The sequence below is a fragment of the Aptenodytes patagonicus genome, chromosome 10, assembly GCF_965638725.1.
Source record: "Aptenodytes patagonicus chromosome 10, bAptPat1.pri.cur, whole genome shotgun sequence".
Taxonomy (NCBI): Eukaryota; Metazoa; Chordata; class Aves; order Sphenisciformes; family Spheniscidae; genus Aptenodytes; species Aptenodytes patagonicus.
The window spans coordinates 5,967,251-5,986,983 of NC_134958.1; the positions used below are offsets into that span (position 1 = coordinate 5,967,251).

General features: G+C 43.6%; 1 protein-coding gene across 7 annotated transcripts in view; it reads right to left on the minus strand.

The window, feature by feature from the left end:
* ZFAND6 (zinc finger AN1-type containing 6) overlaps nt 1-18,713 on the minus strand; it is a 38,438-nt gene extending 19,725 nt beyond the window's left edge. The window contains exons 1-3 of one of the 7 annotated variants that reach the window (XM_076347916.1): nt 18,597-18,629; nt 16,794-16,836; nt 15,563-15,655 (exon numbers count right to left, since the gene is read on the minus strand). Coding sequence is in view for 1 of the 7 variants with exons in the window: in XM_076347919.1 (XP_076204034.1) it covers nt 11,876-11,907 (32 nt within the window). In the remaining 6 variants the exon portion in view is untranslated. Of the gene's footprint in view, nt 1-11,317; nt 11,364-11,875; nt 12,260-15,562; nt 15,656-16,793; nt 16,837-18,596 lie in introns of those variants that run through there. The other 6 variants (XM_076347917.1, XM_076347915.1, XM_076347920.1 and 3 more) reach the window with 6 other exon arrangements.
* Nucleotides 18,714-19,733: the final 1,020 nt, after the last annotated feature.

A 19,733-nucleotide genomic window follows, 5' to 3' on the forward strand; every position in this document is an offset into this window, starting at 1 on the left:
AGGTTACACGAGGAACAAGGGAACATTTCTCTACAACCTCTTCACTCTTACTAGGCAAGAACAAAGACGCACAGATTCTATACTGGTATCAAGATCACTGATAACAAGGATTCAGCTTTCTATGCTTGTCTGCGTACACTATTAATAGATGTTACTTTGAAACTGTAATTACTATTTGTGGCCACGCTGAACATTTGCAAAGTACGGATGACTAGAACCAAAGATTAACTGCTGTAAAACAGGGTACCTCGGAAACTGTCATTCACCTCATGCAAATGCACCAAATTACTTGCAATGACCACTTAAATTCTACAAACAAAAACCAGAAGTATAAGCAAGTTTTTCTTATTTAATTTCCAAACTTTTTAGTGTAGTCACCATACCAAATAAAAGGGCAATTCCATGAAGTTCACTACTCTACTGAAGATTAATCCTAAAAAAAAAAATAATGAGCAATGTAACAGATACATTTTATTGACTAGTAGGGAGGAATCACATTTTGTTCACATGGGATTTCAAAGAGGCAGAGTACAGACAAAAGGAGTTTCATGGAAGTGTTGGGATTCCAAAACGCTACCACACAGAGCTACCGGCTTTCACTACACGATGGTAGGGTTTTTGCAGAATGACCACCACTTTATGCTGGAGCATCTGGTAACCGCTGCAGCACCTAAAGACCAAATGCAGCACTCTGTATAAAGCCTTCAAGAATTTTCCTCCTATTTATCATGTATTTCAATTTGAGCCTAAAGCAGCAAAATACAACTCAAGATGCCAAGGATTGCCCTTGTTAGTACATTTAAGCGTGTACATTTGGACTTCTTAGTTGTTCAAGACTAACACTGCAGCACCACTAGAATTAGGCCCTTGCATATGACAGTATCCAAGTTTTGTGAAATTCAAAGAAACATCATTTTTTCTCTGGCTTAGAAAACTTAATAGCCTCTTATTTACTTCTTATTCCCCAGCGGTACAATACATTTGTAGGCAACACCAGTTAATCCAGGAAACTCCAGCCCAGAGAAGTACAGAGATGCTTTCAGAAAGAGCACTGCTAGCATGTTCTAAGTTTCTGTCTCTTCAGTGATGACTATCAGAAAATCTAGCTGACAAAGCTGCCTTTTTGGAGAGGTCAACCTGAATGCAAGTGAAAAAAAACAAAACAAACCCCCCGCAACACACCACAAGAGTCACTTCTTGGGTTCAAGACAAAAAACAGCAGATAACCCTTGGAGCTGGACACGCTTGTTTACAGCAAGACACAACAGGGACCTTCAATAAAGATAACTAGTTAAACATTAAAAGCACTGAGAACACCACAGTAACTATAGTTGTTCTGTACAAAGTAAAGACAATTTCTGAGTGAATTACAGACCAAGAAAAGCGAACATGAGAAAAGAGCATGTCACATGTTTCGGGAAGCTGTTTTTGTACTGGTATCTCTGGGAGAGTCACGGTGAGAGAAGTCCAAGAGGCGTATCTGAGGAACACAGAGAGGACACTGGCCAGCTGCCCCACTGGTGATGCTGTCCTACCCAAAGCACTGTACATCCATACACAAGCCAGAGGAGACACCAAAGCGTTTTTCTCCCAAAATGTGAGGTTGTACTTACTCAGTTTAGCGTACCCAGATCACCCAAGATTTAAGGCTAGAGGCAGACAGGCTCAGCAGGTCCATTTTTGGAAGGCGTCTGTCTCTATGACAAGACTGCCACAGAAACCTGACATGAAGTTACACTTGTGATAGAACATGCAACTACTAATAAAAGAGCATACTTTTAGGTAGTGCTTGCTCTGGCGTCTCTGCTCAAGAAGAATAAAAATTCAGGAGTTACACCCATTGGAAAAATCAAACCATCTCAGTAATTGCTTGTCAGCAGTCTGCTATGTCAACTCGCACAAACCACAGTTTCCATCACGTGTGGCTGAACCGGTGTTGAGCTGCACTAGTTGCAGATGCTGCTTGAGGAGCCCTTTTCTTTCCTCTAGAGTTTGTGCTATCTCATAGCCGTACTTTGGCATTAAGGTGCCTAAGCCAAAGACTGCAGGAATCCTCAAGTTGCTCTCCATATTTCTATACAGCCCTATAAATTTAGGGTTTACTTGTAATCTGTCATATTACAGAAATGCCTTCTTTTAAAATGTCCTATAAAAGATAAGAAAGCTACTCTGAAACAGACAAGACAAGGCTACATTCTGCTTTCTTTGGCATCATACATTGAAGTCAGCCATTTCAGAAATCAGGTTGTGTAAAATTAAAATCAGAAGATTCTAAAATTCTCTACATTCCCTTAAGATACCAGGCCAAAGCGTAAGGGATGCAGAAGGAGGGCAACTCCATAAACTATCTTTGATGCTGTATTTTAAAACAGGTTTCGCTTTACAAACTGATGAAAAATAATCTGTAAGAAGGATTCAAACACTTACAAGATTACCCACATAATTACTGAAAGAATAGATACAGATTCAGTAATCGCTTCTTTTGAGCTTCAGTGAATAAGTAATCTTCTCTCAATACAGCCTAAGTTTCACTTATTTTAAGCATATCAAACCCAGAAGAGATAAAAGCCGCTTTAACACGAGTTCCTAAAATAAACAGCTTCTTGTTAACAAAACACCTGTTGCTGAGAACTGACAGCAAGCACAAAACACATTATAATTTGTTTTTGTAAACAGCACTATGTAGAATTTTAATTAGCTTATAATGCTACAGTTCTACATGGGCTTAATGCTAAGGGAGGTCCTGCTGTAATATCAGGGTTCCTAGCTGTTAATAAATAAAGCTATCATCATCATCATTTCTGGCTAGGGCATCTTGAATTCAACTTAACTTCCAAGAACGTTGTGATTATCATGCATGATGTGTTGCTCTATTTAGAATTATGCACTATGTCTAATTTAAGTGTTCAAAATTACACAATACCCTTACTGTGGTTTGATGGGGAACTCAACCTAAAGCTAAAGCCTGACCAAACAAAGAGGGTATTTAAGGACAAGTTTTCGGTAGAAGAGGTATAAGTATGATGTTCCCTGTGGCAAAGCTGCATTCCCCATCTTTTGCAACACACTTAAATTTAGCCAAGGGACTCAAAGGTGCTACTTTGTTTTAACCCTAATGCTATTCTAGGGGCTTTTGTTGCAGCTGGGTTCCCCCCCCCCCCCCCTTAATTATTATTTCAATCGTTGGGGAAGCTAGGTTACATGATCCCAAAAAAGTTACTGGATGTCTACATACTAAAACCTATCACCCTGCACAAAGCATAGGAAAATACTATACAGTTGACCAGCAGCCACCATGCTGGGCAACTGATATTTATCCATCACTTCAATACACTGTCAAGTTTCACTGAAGATATGAATATACCAACTGGTCTCACTATGAAGTTTTCCATCTTTCCTTAGTTTCCTCTCCACTCAGTCACCTTACACTGCCTGAAACACCGCAAACGTGTAAACGTCCAAGCGCAACCAATATACATACATCCAATATATATTTATACATGACCAATGCAATGGTTTCACGATACAGATAGCTTAGGGCTTTAGATACTTCTGCCGCAGTGTTGCTGGGCCAGGAATTGATCTACCTTGAAGACTTCATTCTTCAAAAGCTTGGATTGGTTCTTGTATCTGGTTTATGGTGCAGCTCTACAGCCCTGTGCCAGAAGAGTCAAGGTGAACAGTGTGCTGCAGGAGGAAGGTGAAACTACCTATTTAGGATTAGAACTCTAAGGCATAGTCTCACTCACAGTATAAGCCAAGGAAAAATGCACGCATCACCAAGAGGTCAGAGTGAAAATTAAGTAAGAGTTGCCTTGTGTCAGCCTTAACTACCCAAGATAGTGTCAGATTAATAGATAAGGGGCTAAGGAATGATCAGAAATTTGCAGTGTGAGACACTCTCCTTTCTGAAGGTTTCCAGAACTACACCACTTGCTCAGAAGGAGAGGTCATTACACTGTTTAGGAAAAGCTTAAAAACTATTGGAAGAAACTTGATTGAGAACAACTGGCATTTTTCCCACTGCCATCATGGAACAGAAAATAGGGGGGTTTTTTATACTTCTTTCCTAAGCCGATACAGAACAGACTGCACGTATTTCAGTTTCTCAACTGACGAGAAAGCCAGAGCTGACAGCTTTTGAGTAAAAGTCTGCATTGCAAACATTATGCTTTAATCACCAGGGCATCCTTTTTACCCACTAATACTCCAGGTACAACTCTGTAAACTACCTTTTTGATAACCAAGTTTGCTATTCATTCTGTTTTCAGACAAGATTCAGCTATGCGAGCATGCATTTCTAGTACAATGTCTCCCCCACTTACTGTCCAGAACACTTAGATCAGCAAGTTAAGAGCACAATAGCCTAAAAATAGCATGGCTGGATGCCACTGTCTCCCCATTTATTACGATGGTACCTTTGTACAGAGTTCTTTCTACAATTCTACACAGAAAAATACAGCCATAAATGGCTTTAAGGGAGGGACTTGTTTCCAAAAGGGCCAAGCTGTTAAGTAGTGCCATGGGATTCCCCCTTTTTCCTCAAGCCACATAAACAGAAATTTGCATTTTTAGAAGCATTTTGAACAATAACTCTAAGTACATCTGACTTCTCTTTTTACCCTCTTGCCATAGTGATTGTATTCTGCCAGAGAACAGATCAACACATGACAGAATAACAGCACTTTCTAGAGAAAGGAAAATTCATGCTATAAAGGAGAAGTAGATAAACATAGAACATGCAAGCCAGATCTCTCTCCAATTATTTTGCTTGGCATATTAAAGCCTGTATCACACTTTAGAATGGATGAAGAGGGAACAAAATCTGCTCACAAGATACTGAACTTCAACTGTCAGCAAGGTGTGGCTTTCTATCATGACGCTCATTCCCTTCCATTCACAAACACCGGCCAACAGGGCTTCTATCAGGAAACAATGGAAAACGAGCACAATATATTCCCTTTTATTATGGTATAAGGTCAGAAACAAGAGGGAGATCAGCAAGACCGGTGCCCTTCAGCTTGACTTAAAGACACATTCACAACCACCGCAGCTTCATCTGCTGCATTACACTAGGCTAATTCCACAAGTACCACATCCTTGCTGTGGCTTGAAAAACAAAAGCCCAATGCCCTAACACTGTCTCCTAGAAATCTCTTCTGTTTCACACTCCTTTTGTGAGGACAAAAACCCCCACACTACTGTTGAAGAATATTTGTATCCCTTACATTAAAAAAATCACCAATTTTAACCCATAACCCTGGGTTTCAAGAGAAGACTTTCCTGTTTTAACAACTAACTTGATGCTGCTTAAGCAAACCCAGCAACACTGCAACGTGCATTTTACACTGTATATGCCACCCTGTCTAAGTTCACCAGATTGAGCTATCAGGCCATACAAAGAAGTTTCAAGAAATTCTTCATCTCAGGCCTTGACAGTCTGAGAAATTAAAGTGTCAGAGCTGCAGCAAGGACAGAGGCATTTCTCAACAGAGCAGACTGGTATTTCAAGCATTCTGATTGTGCAGTGGGGGATCTGAGGTAGAAGATAGAAGGATAAGTAGGTAGCAACTAATCAGGGATTTATTTATATACAGAATGACTAGGTATAAGTTTAAGACCATGGGTCATAGTCTCATTATGACTTTGCAGAATAACAAGCTAATTCTCGCAGTAGGAGAGACCATAGGCAACAGTCAAAAATTTCATAGACACCAAGTTAGAGAAAAGCAAATGCAGGAAGGCAATCAACTAAGTGACCGTAGTGTGAAATTAGATTTTTTTGTTGTTGTTTTAAAAAAAAAAATTTTTAAAGCCAGTCAATTACTCCCCTGCTACACATAGGTGTTTTAAATCACAATCAAAGCACTAAATCAAGTTTGACTACTTATTAAGAAGGCAAAAAATTCATGCACAGCCACCAGGCCAGTCTACAACAAATCAAATCCTCCTTGATCTCAGCACTAGTCCCAGCCCCTGCATGGTTTGTCACACTCAGCTGACAATTTGTTATGTAACTAATAATACACTTACCTTGACCTATTGTTACTAATGCTGCCTTCCTCCTCTCCCAGGATACTTTAAACAAACCCCATGAAAATACGCTGATATTCAAAACAATCCTATTGAGCAATTCTAAAGTCTCTTCCCTAAAAAGTGTTCCAGGTAAGTCCTTCCATATTGCCACAATTACTTTTTTCTTTTTTGCAAGTTAGTAATCAAATGTTTTTGATATCCTAAAACACTAGAATTATTACTTTCCTAGCTACTTTTCACCAGGACAATAACATTTGTTTGATAACTAATTCTAATTAATACCTACAAAATCACTTTATTCAAGGACTTAACACCAATATCCAACAGTACATCATACCAGCATAATATTTGTATAGCATAATCCCAACACAAGAAGTCTGGTGAAGTTCCCTTAGAAAACTCTCCTGTATCAGCAACAAAAGCTACCTTGTAAGCTTCTTACCTGATCCTGAAGGAGCTAGGCAGGAAGAACAATCTCCAACCGTTTCAGTTTAACACTCAAAACACAGCCACTTCTTTTGCCCCTACCTTGATAATGGTGCAGATTCCAACACAAGGTCGTCCTGTTGTACTGAAAACATTCTGCTACGTAACATTACATGGCATTAAGGCCTTGATTCTGCATACGATTTTCAAAAAACATCTTAAATTCATACAGAGGGTAGTAGAGAAACAATTTTATCCTTCTTTGCAGTCTCATACCCCCCCTGCCACCCCATCCTCAAAAACAGGATGATCAACTCATTAAATGTTTTCTTCTGACAGTCTAACTCAAAGATAGCCTTTTGTATAAAAAGGTATGAATATGTCCAATTTAGGTACAGAAATTCTACATTTTTGCCTGCAGAATCGGTGGTTCTCTCCCTTACCTCTCACCTCCAAATATAATTTAAAACCTTAAGTGGAAAATATCTGCCTTCCCCATGCAATATTCTGCTTTCATCAGCCCAATTATATTCAATGGCACACGCACAAAAACCGTCTAGCCTCCTGCCTTGTTCAAGCTAATAGTGAAAACTTCAGCCCTCGTTTAAAGAAACTACATCGAATGCAACACGTTTAAACAAGCTGAAAGCACCGCACTTCTGTCCTCAAAAGTACTGCTATTAAGCTCCCACTCCAATTTGATTATTAAGTTTATATTTGTTTCCCTAATCCTTCACACAGATAAAAATGCATTAGCATTATGAATCACAGGACACACCAGTGCAGCGTTGTCTTAAACCCTGGGCTAGTTAAACTGTTCAGGTGGTTGCCGGGGCCTGCCAAGTCAGCCACACTGTTTATAGTTTAGTTCTCCAGATACAGGATTATTACGTTTCAGACTGACAAATATCGTATCCTGAAGGTTAGAGTCCTGTGATACAAATACATCCTGACAGGGCAGAATGGCTGAGCAGGGCTGGTCTTCAGCATGAAGGCAGTTTCGGCTTCTGCAAGACTGCTGAACCATTAAGGTAAAGGAAGAGCTGTGTGTTTAATAAAACTGCTGCTGAAAAAGGAGCTATTTTTAGGAAATACTCAAACGCGAGTGTTCATTTGTCTAAGCAATACTCAAAAGATTGTCTTAAGTTATCTAAATGGAGCAGAAGATGGATCAAGTTAGGATTTAACTCAGTTTCTCTCTTAATGCATAATTTAATAGCCAAAAAAAGTTACTTTTCAAATAAAAAAACCCCTCAATTTCTGTCAACAACTGGAGAATGAGCATGAAAACACAACTTGATCGAGGAGAAACGATTTTTGCACTGTCAAAGCTTTGTTTTTGCTAATCTCTGTTTAGCTCAAAAGCCCTATAAACACAGCTGGAAGAAGGGATCTGTTAAAAATATATCACCCCACCCCTTCAATTAAAGGCTGAGAAGCTTATGACACATCTGAGACATCCAACAAGAACAGGGAAGAAGGACTTAATGTTCCTGATATTCTAAAGGTAAAAAAAAAAAAATAAGCAGGTTTAAAAATCCCAAACGTTTCATGCCTCTGTTAAATGGATTTTAAATCAAGAACAGATCCAAGCTATTTTTATTCCTTTGTAGGTCATGTGTAATTAACTGCTTATTTTCACAAAACCTTATTACAGCGTAAACATCACTGGCCAGATCATCTGCCCCACCCAGACCGAGCTCCACACCACAGGAGGCCAACCATCTCCGTGAAGAGTCCTTGTATCTGCATGAAAGGGCTGTCCTTCCAGTACCAAATCTTCCCTGCAACAGCACGGCTGTAACGATCAACAGCTCCTCAGCTCACCCCTTCACCACATCTTTCCTAGAAACCGCAAGCAAACTAGTTAACAGGCCTAACCCCACGTCTAATACTATGGGCAGGTGTCCCTTTTTGGATATAGCTGAAACTCTCTAAGATGACATTATTCCTCTCCCCCACTTCCTTCTGCCTTGGGCGCAGAGCAGTTAGCAGAAATGATCACTAAACCACTTGGGAAACAGGGGGAGGAAGAGGAGGGGGAAAGAGCCAGTTGGGTTGGCTCGAACCACTAATTTAAAACAATTTAAGCTAGCCTAGTTGACTTTGCCTCCAGTGCTCGCACACCCCACTCTGCTGGAAGAGCGGCAGGAGACCCCTGGGCATAGCAGAGGGCACTCAACAAGCAGGGATCTGAAGCCCACGTCACTGTTTGCAGGATGGACGTCTGCCCTCCCTAAGGCTCCGGACATGTTTTACAGAGATCATCCCACGGGAGGCGTGCAGCCTTCTCTAAATAGTATTAAACAGAACCAGAGTGCGGGGTTACCATCCCGGCACGTGGTGGGGCCACCCACTTCACGACACTGCAAAGTGCCACCAGCAGTCGGTGGACCGCAGAGCACAGATCCCCTTTGCCACATAAGCAGGGGAGATAAAATTTGGTCCCGCATTTTGTACATGGGTTTACAATCACTTCTAAGAATCTCTTATTCACATCAGAGATGTCTATTCCATCCTGGCACAAGAAGCAGACACACAAATCCCACAGCACACAACACATTCACAGTGTTTAAGATCTGCAGATGGAGCATGTGCAGGAGAAGGTTTTATGAACAAGAAGTGCTGGAACAACCAATCGTCGTGCGGGGACAACACAGGTCCTGCCAGCAACGGCTTTGAGTGCAGGCAAGAAACATTTGCTGTAGCCTGAATACAGAAGTTGTACAGCTGTGCCAGCAAAGTGGTATGTTTATCCTTTAGGGCAGATTTGCTTTCTACAAACAGCCTGCATTAGAATTGTATACATGTGAGAGAGTTGAGCATTTCACTCCTGTGTTGAAGAAATCGGGAAAACTGGTCCCAGATAATATATCTTTCCCAACTAAGTTGGGGGGCAGAGGGGAGCCAAGAGAACGGCTACTCAGTCATCAAGCGATATGAACCAAGTTGCCTCATGTATTCAGCTTTTTTCCTGTTCTAAGCAAAACCAGCTTTTAGCTAAACATAGTATTTAATAGCACACAAATACTTAAGTTTGCTTCCTTTTGTTTAAGCAAGTCTAATACACATACTCACAATACACGTTTATAGAAATTATAGCAAACTATACTATTCTTCTTGCCCTCACCTCAGACACCTGATCTAGCCACTCAGTCTAGGCCCAGCATCACTTGTAAGTTAAGAAGCGAATCAAAATCCAGGTATTTAAACACTTACATATCCCGGTCTTAAATATCTCCCCCGATACATGAGATCTGGCCCACCTCTCAGCTAAAAGACCATATATAGTCACTGCTCATCCTAAAGTAGTATTTCCAGGGTTTAAATACAATCTAGAACATTAAGAAATGCTATAAACAGATAAAAACAGATAGCAAGAGTGAATTAGTAGTTCAGACCTATAAGCCACTGGAGCATGGCAAGATGCCAGCGTGTCAAGACACTCTGACGTATTTAAAAGTAATCCTTTCCCAGCATTTTGGAGGAAAACAGAACGGCTCAATGTAAAACTGAAAGAACGAGGTATACTTTAATAACCACACTTGTTTACATTCAGTAAAGGTCTAAGCAATTGCTTTCCACTGTCATTTGGAAGATTGTTGCTCAATTTTCACATCCATTCCCCTATCATCTTGACTAATCATACAAAACCCACCCATCAAGCTCCTTAGGCTCAACAAGTATTAGGGCCATGAGTATTTCTTTCCAATTCCCAGGAGCAGCTCTATATAGACACAGGCGTTTTTATAAAAAACAGGAAATATTTAGGGAAGTAAGAAAATATATTCACCATTCTGAAAGCATTGTTCTGTACGTGGCCTCATCTAACATACTTGTCAAAGATACAGTACGGATGACAATTAAAAGAAAGTCTTTATTCTCATTAGAAACTCCCTGCTTCCTGACTCTCCACTTCCTGCTCTCCTCCCTCTCACCCTATCCCATGCCACCCATGGCAAATCGTACTTTTCCTGTTCCTGAAGACCTTTCAGATGCAGAAAGTGTCACTAAAAATACCATATATGATAAACCTGGTACAGAAACCGAAGATAATCTTCCCTCAAAGAAAACAACTGCTATCATCGGGCAATACAGGATTCAAAGGGGATTCTGATCAATTCCAATGAAAAAATACCTCTCCCCCCCCCCCTTTTTTTTTTTGGCTGGAAGGGTAATAGCAGCAACACAGGGCAGTAACACTTAAATTTTCCTGCCTGTGTTTGTAATCAGATCTCCGACAGACCCAGGCACTCTGCAAAACTGATTAAAAAATAAGAGAAAAATTGCAATGTTTTACATATCTTTGTTCTAAATGCTAAAGACCTGCGAGACATTCATCTCAAGAACAGATATACAGACAACAGCACAGCAGTCTTCAGTGATAGAACAAAAGACAATTTAAGACAAATGACTTAGAGCAAATGCTATCACTGAATAAGCCCATAGCAGCTGTCATAATTAGTTAGCTCAAATCTCATCAGAATCAGAGAAGTTAGAGTTAAAAATCGAGCTCTCTTCCTGTAACATTGTGTAACTCCAAAACAGCAGCATTATCCTCGCTATTTTAGAATTCACATTTCTCCATAAGATAAGGTGGAACGACTCGATCCTTCCACGCAAAAAAACCCGGGGCAAGCCAACAGATGACAAAAGAAACTCGATCAAGTTTGAGCCTCTCAACACCTTATTTCCTGTCTAAAGAGCCCTTTTGTTCTGCTTCCCTGCATAAATGTTAATATTCTGCCATCATTAGAAAACGAAACAATGAAAAAAAGCCCCACGCACGTGAACTTCACCGCCCCAGAGGGCGAAATAACGCCACACGACGCGATTAGAACCGGAAAATTCCTACCAACAAAATCTCCACAATTTTCTGTTTGCTTCACCCCAGATTAACTTCACTTGAAGCTGTACTTCGGCGCAACCTAGCCTGGACGCGGAGCCCCGCCTCCCCCGCCCCTATTGGCCGAGGCGAGGGAGCCCCGCCCCGCCAGCCAGGCTCCGCTCCCCGGTTGGCGGAGCGGCGTATCCATTATTTAAAGAACTTTTCCTTGCTAGCAGGTTAGGCTGGGCAGGTTAGAACACCCTGGGCAAGCTGGTTCTTAAAGGGACAGGACCCCGCTCCCGGCTGTGACAAACCACCACCTTTGGCGACGCGTCGCCCCGAGCGAGCTCCAGCGAGCGCCCCCGCGAGCGGCAGCGGGCGGCCAGCCCTCCCCCCCCCCCCCCCCCCCCCCCCCGGCGGCCCCTCCGCGCCTCCCGGCGGCCCCCGTCCCCGCGGGGCACCCACCCCCACCCAGCGCACCGCTCTCCAGCCGGACGGGTCGAGGGTGGAGAAGAGGAGAGCATCCCAGCGGGCTGGAACCACTGCTCCCGCCGCAGTTACACAACCGCCGCTCGCTCTGCTTACCGGAGAACATCAGGTGCGGGGTTCGAGCCCATCCACTCTCCAAGAGCGGCTGGAGCTACCCCGGGAAGCCGGGCACGCCGTATAAATTAGCAACCCCGGCTAAAAATAGGTTGGGTTGCCAGTTCCGAAGGCTCCTCTACCAAAGCAAAGCGTGAGTCAGCAGAAGAGGAGCCCGGCAGGAAGCGCCCGTCTCCCTCTCACAAGGTACCATGGCTTCTGCCAGAAACTTTTCGTGCACGTTCAGGCTTCGCTTGACTGAAGAAATTTGCAAGACGCTGTTCACGTTCTGAATCAACAGCGTTTCTCACAGCGCAGCTTCCTCTTCACACGAGGCAAAAACCTGTCGCTTAGATTAAAAGTGTTTCTTTTTCCTCAATGTAAACACTGATGCGGTTCCCTACCCATCTATCAAGTGAAAAGCCTGGAACACGCAGGAAGAGTAAAAACAAAACAAGGCTTAATAAATGTTTCACAACTGCAGATGTGACACCTCGTTTGAGAAAAAACCTTGCCCCATTCCGAACAAGCAACACGGGGAAGAGCCAGAACACAGTCACTGTTCCCTCCTGCACCCACAAAGTATCATCGCAGTTACACAAGACTTACCTGGTCAGCAAGGTTGCCTTATATAAAATGTTTTTGTGTGTTTAGTGTAAAATAACCAGAAATATTAAGCTAGGGGAAGATACAGCACATATGCTTATGTCAGCATAAGCACATTTGGGTTGTTTTTGTACTGTGCAGAGGAAAAAAAAAAAAAAAAAAGAGGTAAAACTCCTCCTTGTTTCTGGTTCTTACCACCTTTCCTCTAGCCAGCGCTGGAGCAGCCTGCCTTCCCCTACACCACAAAATGGGTATCTGTTTTTAACTTTCCCAATGCAGATTAATCAAGTCCAAGACAGTTTAGCATACTGCTTTACTGCAAATACCACCCAACGTCAGGAAAATATTTACGGCCAAGTACTCCCTTGAGCTGCGATACATACATCAAAAAGAGCACAACACACACCTTCAGGGAGGACATTTAATTCCTCTAAAACAGTCAAATAGCACATTTTGTGTCACCTTCTATTTTAGAGCAATCTATCACACCACAAATCCAAATAGGACTGAAAAGCAGCAATTTGTACAGTTGTAAGTTAGTAAGTGTGAAACACTACAAGCACGGAATTAACAAGATTTACATAACTTCCCCTACAGAACCTAAAACATAAGCTGAAGAAACCAGACCTTAACCCTTGCACCTGAATTCAGTGCCCTGCAAGAGTCAGTACTGCTAGAAGTTAATCGGGTCCCCTGAGGATAACTGTGAGGCCATACTTACGTGAGACTTTTTTGACCAAACGTTACCTAAGCAATCAAAACCAAGAACACAGTTCATGCAAATAAAACATACCAGTAGAGCGTCCTCTAAGCATCACGGTAACCGATCTTGGAAAGCTTCGATTTAGAGCACATTGACTTTAGGCCCATAAAAACAACAGGAGAAGTCACAAATCTCATCAACCAAACTGCCTAGTGCTAGAAGAGGACATGACAACCCCAAAGTCAGTGTTATTGTTTGGGTACTTTCAAAAGGGGAGGGGAAAAAACCAAACACACACACACTACCCCAAAACTCTCCAGCTCTATATGCTACCACAGAAGTCTAGCCACCTCACAACTGCAACCGTGATGAAAAATAATTTTTATCATCAAACAACAATCAGCTTATGCTTCTGTTACACAGGCAACTAGCAGCTCCTTATCACTACAAGGGAGAAGTTTCATCCCTTTTTCTCCCCACCTTTCTGCTCCCAGTCATGCGGCCTGGCCTACTCCCTTTAGCCCAGCTCTGGTGCTCATCAGACCCTTCCATCTGCCTCTGAGTCACTGATCTGGCAGAAGTTTGGCCAGCTTCTGATAAGCAAGAGCATGGCTTACCCAGAGCGTAAGGGGAACGGCAAAGCAGATTCTCCTCCATTCGGCACTGTGACCTCCTACATTTGCTTACCTTATCTCATTTAAAAACAAAAAAACCCCACACAACACACAACTATCATACTAAGAATGCTCCAAGAGTAATTTGCTATCCTCACGGAAGTAAAAGATCCCCAAAAAGTCTGTGAAGTGGGGTATCGAAACTAGGTTCACAGCCGACCCTACCTCACCGGACAAGAAATCATGGGTAAACACATCTGTACCTAGATGTCGGGAATCCAGACATAAAAAAATTGCTATTCAAGTTATTATCCCATGCTGAAGGAGACCTACTGAAACGAGACATTAAAAAGCCTAATTTATAAGCTCAGTTTCTGCACATAAGCCACCTATTTTCCCTGTAAACACACACACATTTTGGAGAAAATGCAAAGGCACCATTTTAAGGTCCAGGCTCAAGTCACGCCTTTGCTACTCTTACAGTATCTGTAGCAATGCAGAAATAAACAAAATAGCAGATTGCAGCTGCAAGTACATTAAACAGGGAAGCTTTGACAGCAGGGTAAAAAAGATTCAGTTTGCTGCCACTGAACTTTGCACTGAGGACAGTAACAAGAGAAAGCACCTGACTCTCATTTGACTATTGTAATCATGGAACAGCTAAAAGGCCATTTGTTCTTACACATACAGAAGACAGCAAGTTTGGAGGACTTGACAGCTCGAGAGATCAAGAACAGAGCCTTTCATCTTTAAGTCACCAGTTCAAACAGAGACCAGAATAGTAGTGATCAAAAGCTACATGCGATGGCTGTTCGGGGATTAGATGAAGAGATGGTTGGTTACTCGCCGTCCAGTTCCCAACAGACCAGTGTGAATCACAAGAGCTTTCTTCACAATTCTGCACCTGTTTTTTTTTTTTTACAGTCTCAAATACCTTGTACCTCCTGGATTCTGTACACGTTAATAAGTAGCAAAGCAACTGAACTGCTGCGTACACATACTGAACTTGCATTGTAGAAAAGGACTTTATCCTCTGGTTGTCAATTATGTCAGCACTACAGCATGTGCTGAATTTTTTATTTATTATTTTTAAACAATTATAGCTCTGTCTTTTAGCTTTTTTATTATTAGCGACAGCTTTAAAAGTAATATTTAGCTTGCCATTCCTTCCTCACCCTCAGATACTGCAATCCTGTTTATAAACAATAGTTCTCATAACCTTGCTGTATAAGATATTTTTGCAAATATATCAATTTTAAAAGTACATTAGTATAGGAATTTCAGAACTTTGGCATTCGAGAAATGATTTTGAGACATCAGTAATAATTTTTTATCAAACCTAAACAACATAAACTTCATCATGAGGGCCGTGTCTATATAAGGACGGGGGGGAGGGAAATTCCCTGTGTGATGAAAGAAGCATTCCTTTTCATATTTTTGCACATTCTTCAATACATCTGTGTGCAGTCTCTAGAAAGTCAATTAGCAATAGCTCCTTTCCAACCTGACTTCAGTTTTAAAAGTCAGCAAAAGTACCTAGAATTTCCAGGCAGGATACTACAAACACCACTACCAAAACCAATCTTCTACACAACTCCAGCAATACATAGTTGCACAGTTTTTAGTAGCATATTACTTCCCGAGAATGAAGTTGCTGACGAAAAGCCAAGGTCCTAGAAACTTCAGTATCCTTAGGAGTAACTAAGGAGGCCCTCACATACAAAGAATTCAACTTGCTATTCCAGGAGTCTAGAGAGCGCAACATACCAGACTGATGAGATTACTGAAATCTTGAAGAACTTTGAGATTTCTCTTGCTGCTTTCAATCCAAGATGTACTGCTGCACTGCAACCATCAAATCTGGAAACAACAAAAAGATGTATGTGGTAAATACTGAGTCTTCATCAGAGAGGACTGGTTAGTTGTCTAGACAGCAGTCCAGATGCACCAGACAGAAACACATTCCCCTGGAAGTTTTAGCAGCTATCTCAAACCACCCAAAGCTCAGCTACCCTGCGAACTTTAATTAAAGTCCATCCACCTGTTAAATTCCAACTGCTTCCTTCTATGTAAGGAATAAGCCATTAAGAGAATCGCCTTTCCCCCCCCACCACCCTGTTATCTCCTGGCCTATAAAGCTGCACATCTGTAACAGGTCTCAATCACTCTCAGCAGTTGCCACGTTGGGTTGGTTTGGCGGGGGGTGGTGGTTTGGTTTTTGGTGTTTTGGGTTTGTTTTTTTTTTTTTTATTTTGGAGTTTTCTTAAATCAGGACATGGAATTATATCTTGTACAGCTGCACCACTGAGGCCTCCAGTGATAGATGGCCACATCACTTGCTTCAGTCAAAAGGATCTAGATGTTTTAAAAGATTTTTCCTTGACATCAGATATCTCTTCAGTGGGGAAAAAAAAGTATACTACAGTTTCCATTGAATTCAGCATACTCTAAGTACATTTATATGTAATCTATAATACTCTTTGTAGCTTAAATCAAGTATCCTGAATGCAAGTCATAGCCCATTCAGTATTTAAAAAACAAAATAGCTGCACAGTTATTTAGCTGCCAAGAAAATGGAGCCAAAAGTTCGTATACTCACAATTCTCTCAGAAGTCAGACTGATTAATATAGCTGTTACAAAAGGACACACTTTCACAAAAACAGGGATTACCTTTATCTGTAACCATGGCAACTTTTCAGTAGTTTGTGCTAATGCTACTTTCCTTCCGATAACTTGCCACTATCTCCTTCAAGCTATTTGTATATGGTTTTGAATGTGCCATCTGAGACCATAAAGTAACAAAAAGTTGAAATGTAAACTTACATTCTTAGATCACACTCTTAAATGTATATTATGTAACATACAATGTTGTTCATTTTTGCCATAAACTCATGATTAGTCAAGAAGTAAATTTATTTTAATCTGTTATTATTTTAACATGATTCATAGCTTTGTAAGACAAAAAATATTTTAAGAGGTATCCCATGAAATACATACAGGCGATAGCTTTTTCAGTAGTGAAGAACTTCTTCTCCTCTATCTGGAAAGTAGTAAACCCAAGAAATTATGCCACCGATATGTCATAAGACTTTGATATTTAGTACCATAAGGAACAAAAATCCTCCCAAAACACACAGTTATTTCGGCCTGAACAAATACATGACAGATCAGAAAAGAGCCAGTCCCCTTGTTCTAGGTTAGGTGATAATTAATATAAAGAACAGGTGTAGGTACCTCAGCACTAGATAAACAAATAAGACAGAATTCAAAGAGCAAAGCTATAAAAGTTAAAGGAGAGACAGAAAAGAGACTAAGGAAGGAATTGACATATTTGCTTCCTCAACTGTTGAGTTACCATCATCCACAGTTCAGAAGAGGATTAGCACTCCGTGAAAGAAATTATTTAAGATGACATCAGACAAACAAAATCATTTGGTTGGAAGCAGAAGGAGGAAGAGAATAGTTTCTTTTTATTTTTTTTCCCCTGAAGTTCGTAGGGCAGCTTACCAAGCTGCACCCTTCTCTCTTCAGTGTACACAGTTTGGCACAGTTACGATGCGACCATGGATCCTTAGAAGAATGAAAGAAACTCAGCATGCTCTTTACTCCCCGTAACTCTTATGCAATGACATCTATTATAGGACAAGCCTGGACAAACATCCAGGGAATGGACTTCAGAACACAACAGTGCACTTTAAGTCAGTCCGTGAAGGGGGAGAAGTAACCACCATCGGTTTTGCCGAATGCCTCCACATTACATCAGCACACTTGGTGGAAGCTTCTGTATTTTGCTGTTGTTGCCATTGTTATTGGCAGTAAGATAATTAGTGCTTTTTATTTTTTAGGACTCCCCCATCCTAACATCCTGTGGAACCCTTAGCTATCACCCCAGGCTTTTTGCAGAGCCTAGAAGGAGGTAAGTTTGGCTAAATTTCGCAGGGTTCCTCGGCGATCACAAGAACAACAACAAAAAGAACTTTTCGTACACTAGAACACAAGAGGGTGACAGGCTGTGTAGGCTTCAACCCTCGGTTTAACTGGAAGGGTGCCACAACACAAACTGCATGTTGCTTCCTGAATGCTCCTGTCCCCAAACCAGCCAAAACCGCTGCACTGAACTTATCCGAGGAGCAGAGGCGCACACTGCAGTAGCCACCAACAGCCCCGGCCCGGGAGAAGGCCCCGACACAGAGGCGACGGGGAAGCCCTCCCACTTACAGGGCACCGCCGCTAGTTCAAGTCCAATCCCCCACGGCCGCTGGGAAACCCGCCGGCCGGGGAGGCCGACCCCGCCGCGCCGCCGGCTCTGCCCCCGGCCTCTCCCAGCCGAACTAAAATAACTCCGGGGCCGGGGAAGGAGGGGAGCGGCGGCGGGGGCCGGGAGCCCGCCCGGCGCAGGGCTGGCGACGCGCCGCGGGCCGGCAGCCTGCCTCTCCCCTTCCACCCAAGGACACGAGTACAAACACCTCTGCCCTGGGATGGCTCCTGCGCACGCAGCGAGGAGCTGCCCGGCGGGGGGGGGGGAGGAGGAAGGAACGACCAAAAAAGGGAGAAAAAGAGCCCCGGGGCCCTGGGCCGGGCCCGGCCCCGCCGCCGCCGCCCCGCAGCCCCGGGCCCGCCGGGTGCGGGGGTCGGGGGAGGAGAGGGGACCGGGGGGGGGGGGAACCTTCCCCTCAGCGCCCCCGCCGCTCCCCAGGGGCGAGCGGGCGGCCGCCGCCCCACCTGCCCCCACCGCGGAGAGGGGCCGCCGGCCCCCAGCCCGCCGTCCGCCGGTCGCCGGCCCAGCCGCGCTCCCCTCACCTGCCTCCGGGCCCGCCGCGTCCCGCCGCCGCCCGCCTGGCCCCGCTCGCTCCTCACCAAACTTTTTTTTCCCTTTCTCCGTGTTTCGTTGCCCTCAGAGTGACGCGGGCGGGCGCTGATTGGCGGAGCCGAGGAAGGGAGGCCGCGAGGAGGCGGAGGCGGTGCTACGGCCCGCGACTAATTATTACAAGGAGACGGCGGCGACGTGAACCACAGAATGCTATTTAAAGGGACAGCGGCTCGTCCCGTGTTTCCCCCCCCTCCTCGCGAGTGACCTGAGGCGAACGTAGGGGTGGGAGTGGGGCCGCGGCCGCCAGCACCGGGCAGGCTGTGGCTGGGCGAGCCCTGAGGCGGGCGGGGGGCCCGGCCGGCGCCGGGGGCCGTTCCCCTCAGGCTGGGGGACGGGGCCTGCGGCCGCCGTTGGGGGGCAACCCGTGAGGAGATCGCCCCCTCACACCGCGCGGTCTCTCGGCACGTCGCCGTCCACCCTCCTTCCCCCCAAAAAAAAAATTCATTTTGCTGTAAAAATCCTGTATAGCTGCCTACTGCCACCCCCTGTGCCCGGGGGGTGTTTTAAAGCCGTGAAGGAAAAGGTTTCCTGTCAGAGCGGGTTTCGCTTGGGTGGGCTCAGGGCGGCTCTGTGGAGGTCTGTTCATCACCCGCGGCCCCCTTGCTGGTCACCTGCTTTACATCCCCTGTAAAAAGTCAGCTGCGGATCTTGAATCTCCTGTTATCTGCAATATGTCACATGTCTTGTTTCTGGGGTTTTTATTTTTTTCATTGTGGGGCTCTGAGACAATACACCACAGCTTATTTTTATACAGAACATTTTCACGTCGCACCCGCTATTCAGTCTCGCCTAATGTCACAGGTGGCTGTAAACTATACCATGAAGGAAGGTTTTAAAGGTGAGATTTAAGGATGATGAGTGATTTGGCGGCTTGAAGCAGATAAGAAGGGAGGACAGGATTCCAGAGAGATGAAACAAGCCAAATAAAAGAGGAATTTTATCTGTGGATAGCAGAGAGGAGCAGGCAAAGACTGGAGGAGCTGCCAGGAGGTGAGCTGAGTTCGCAGAGTTTTGGAGGAGGCAAAAAAAAAGTGAGGAGTTGTGAAGCTCAAGGGAAGCCAGAGAAG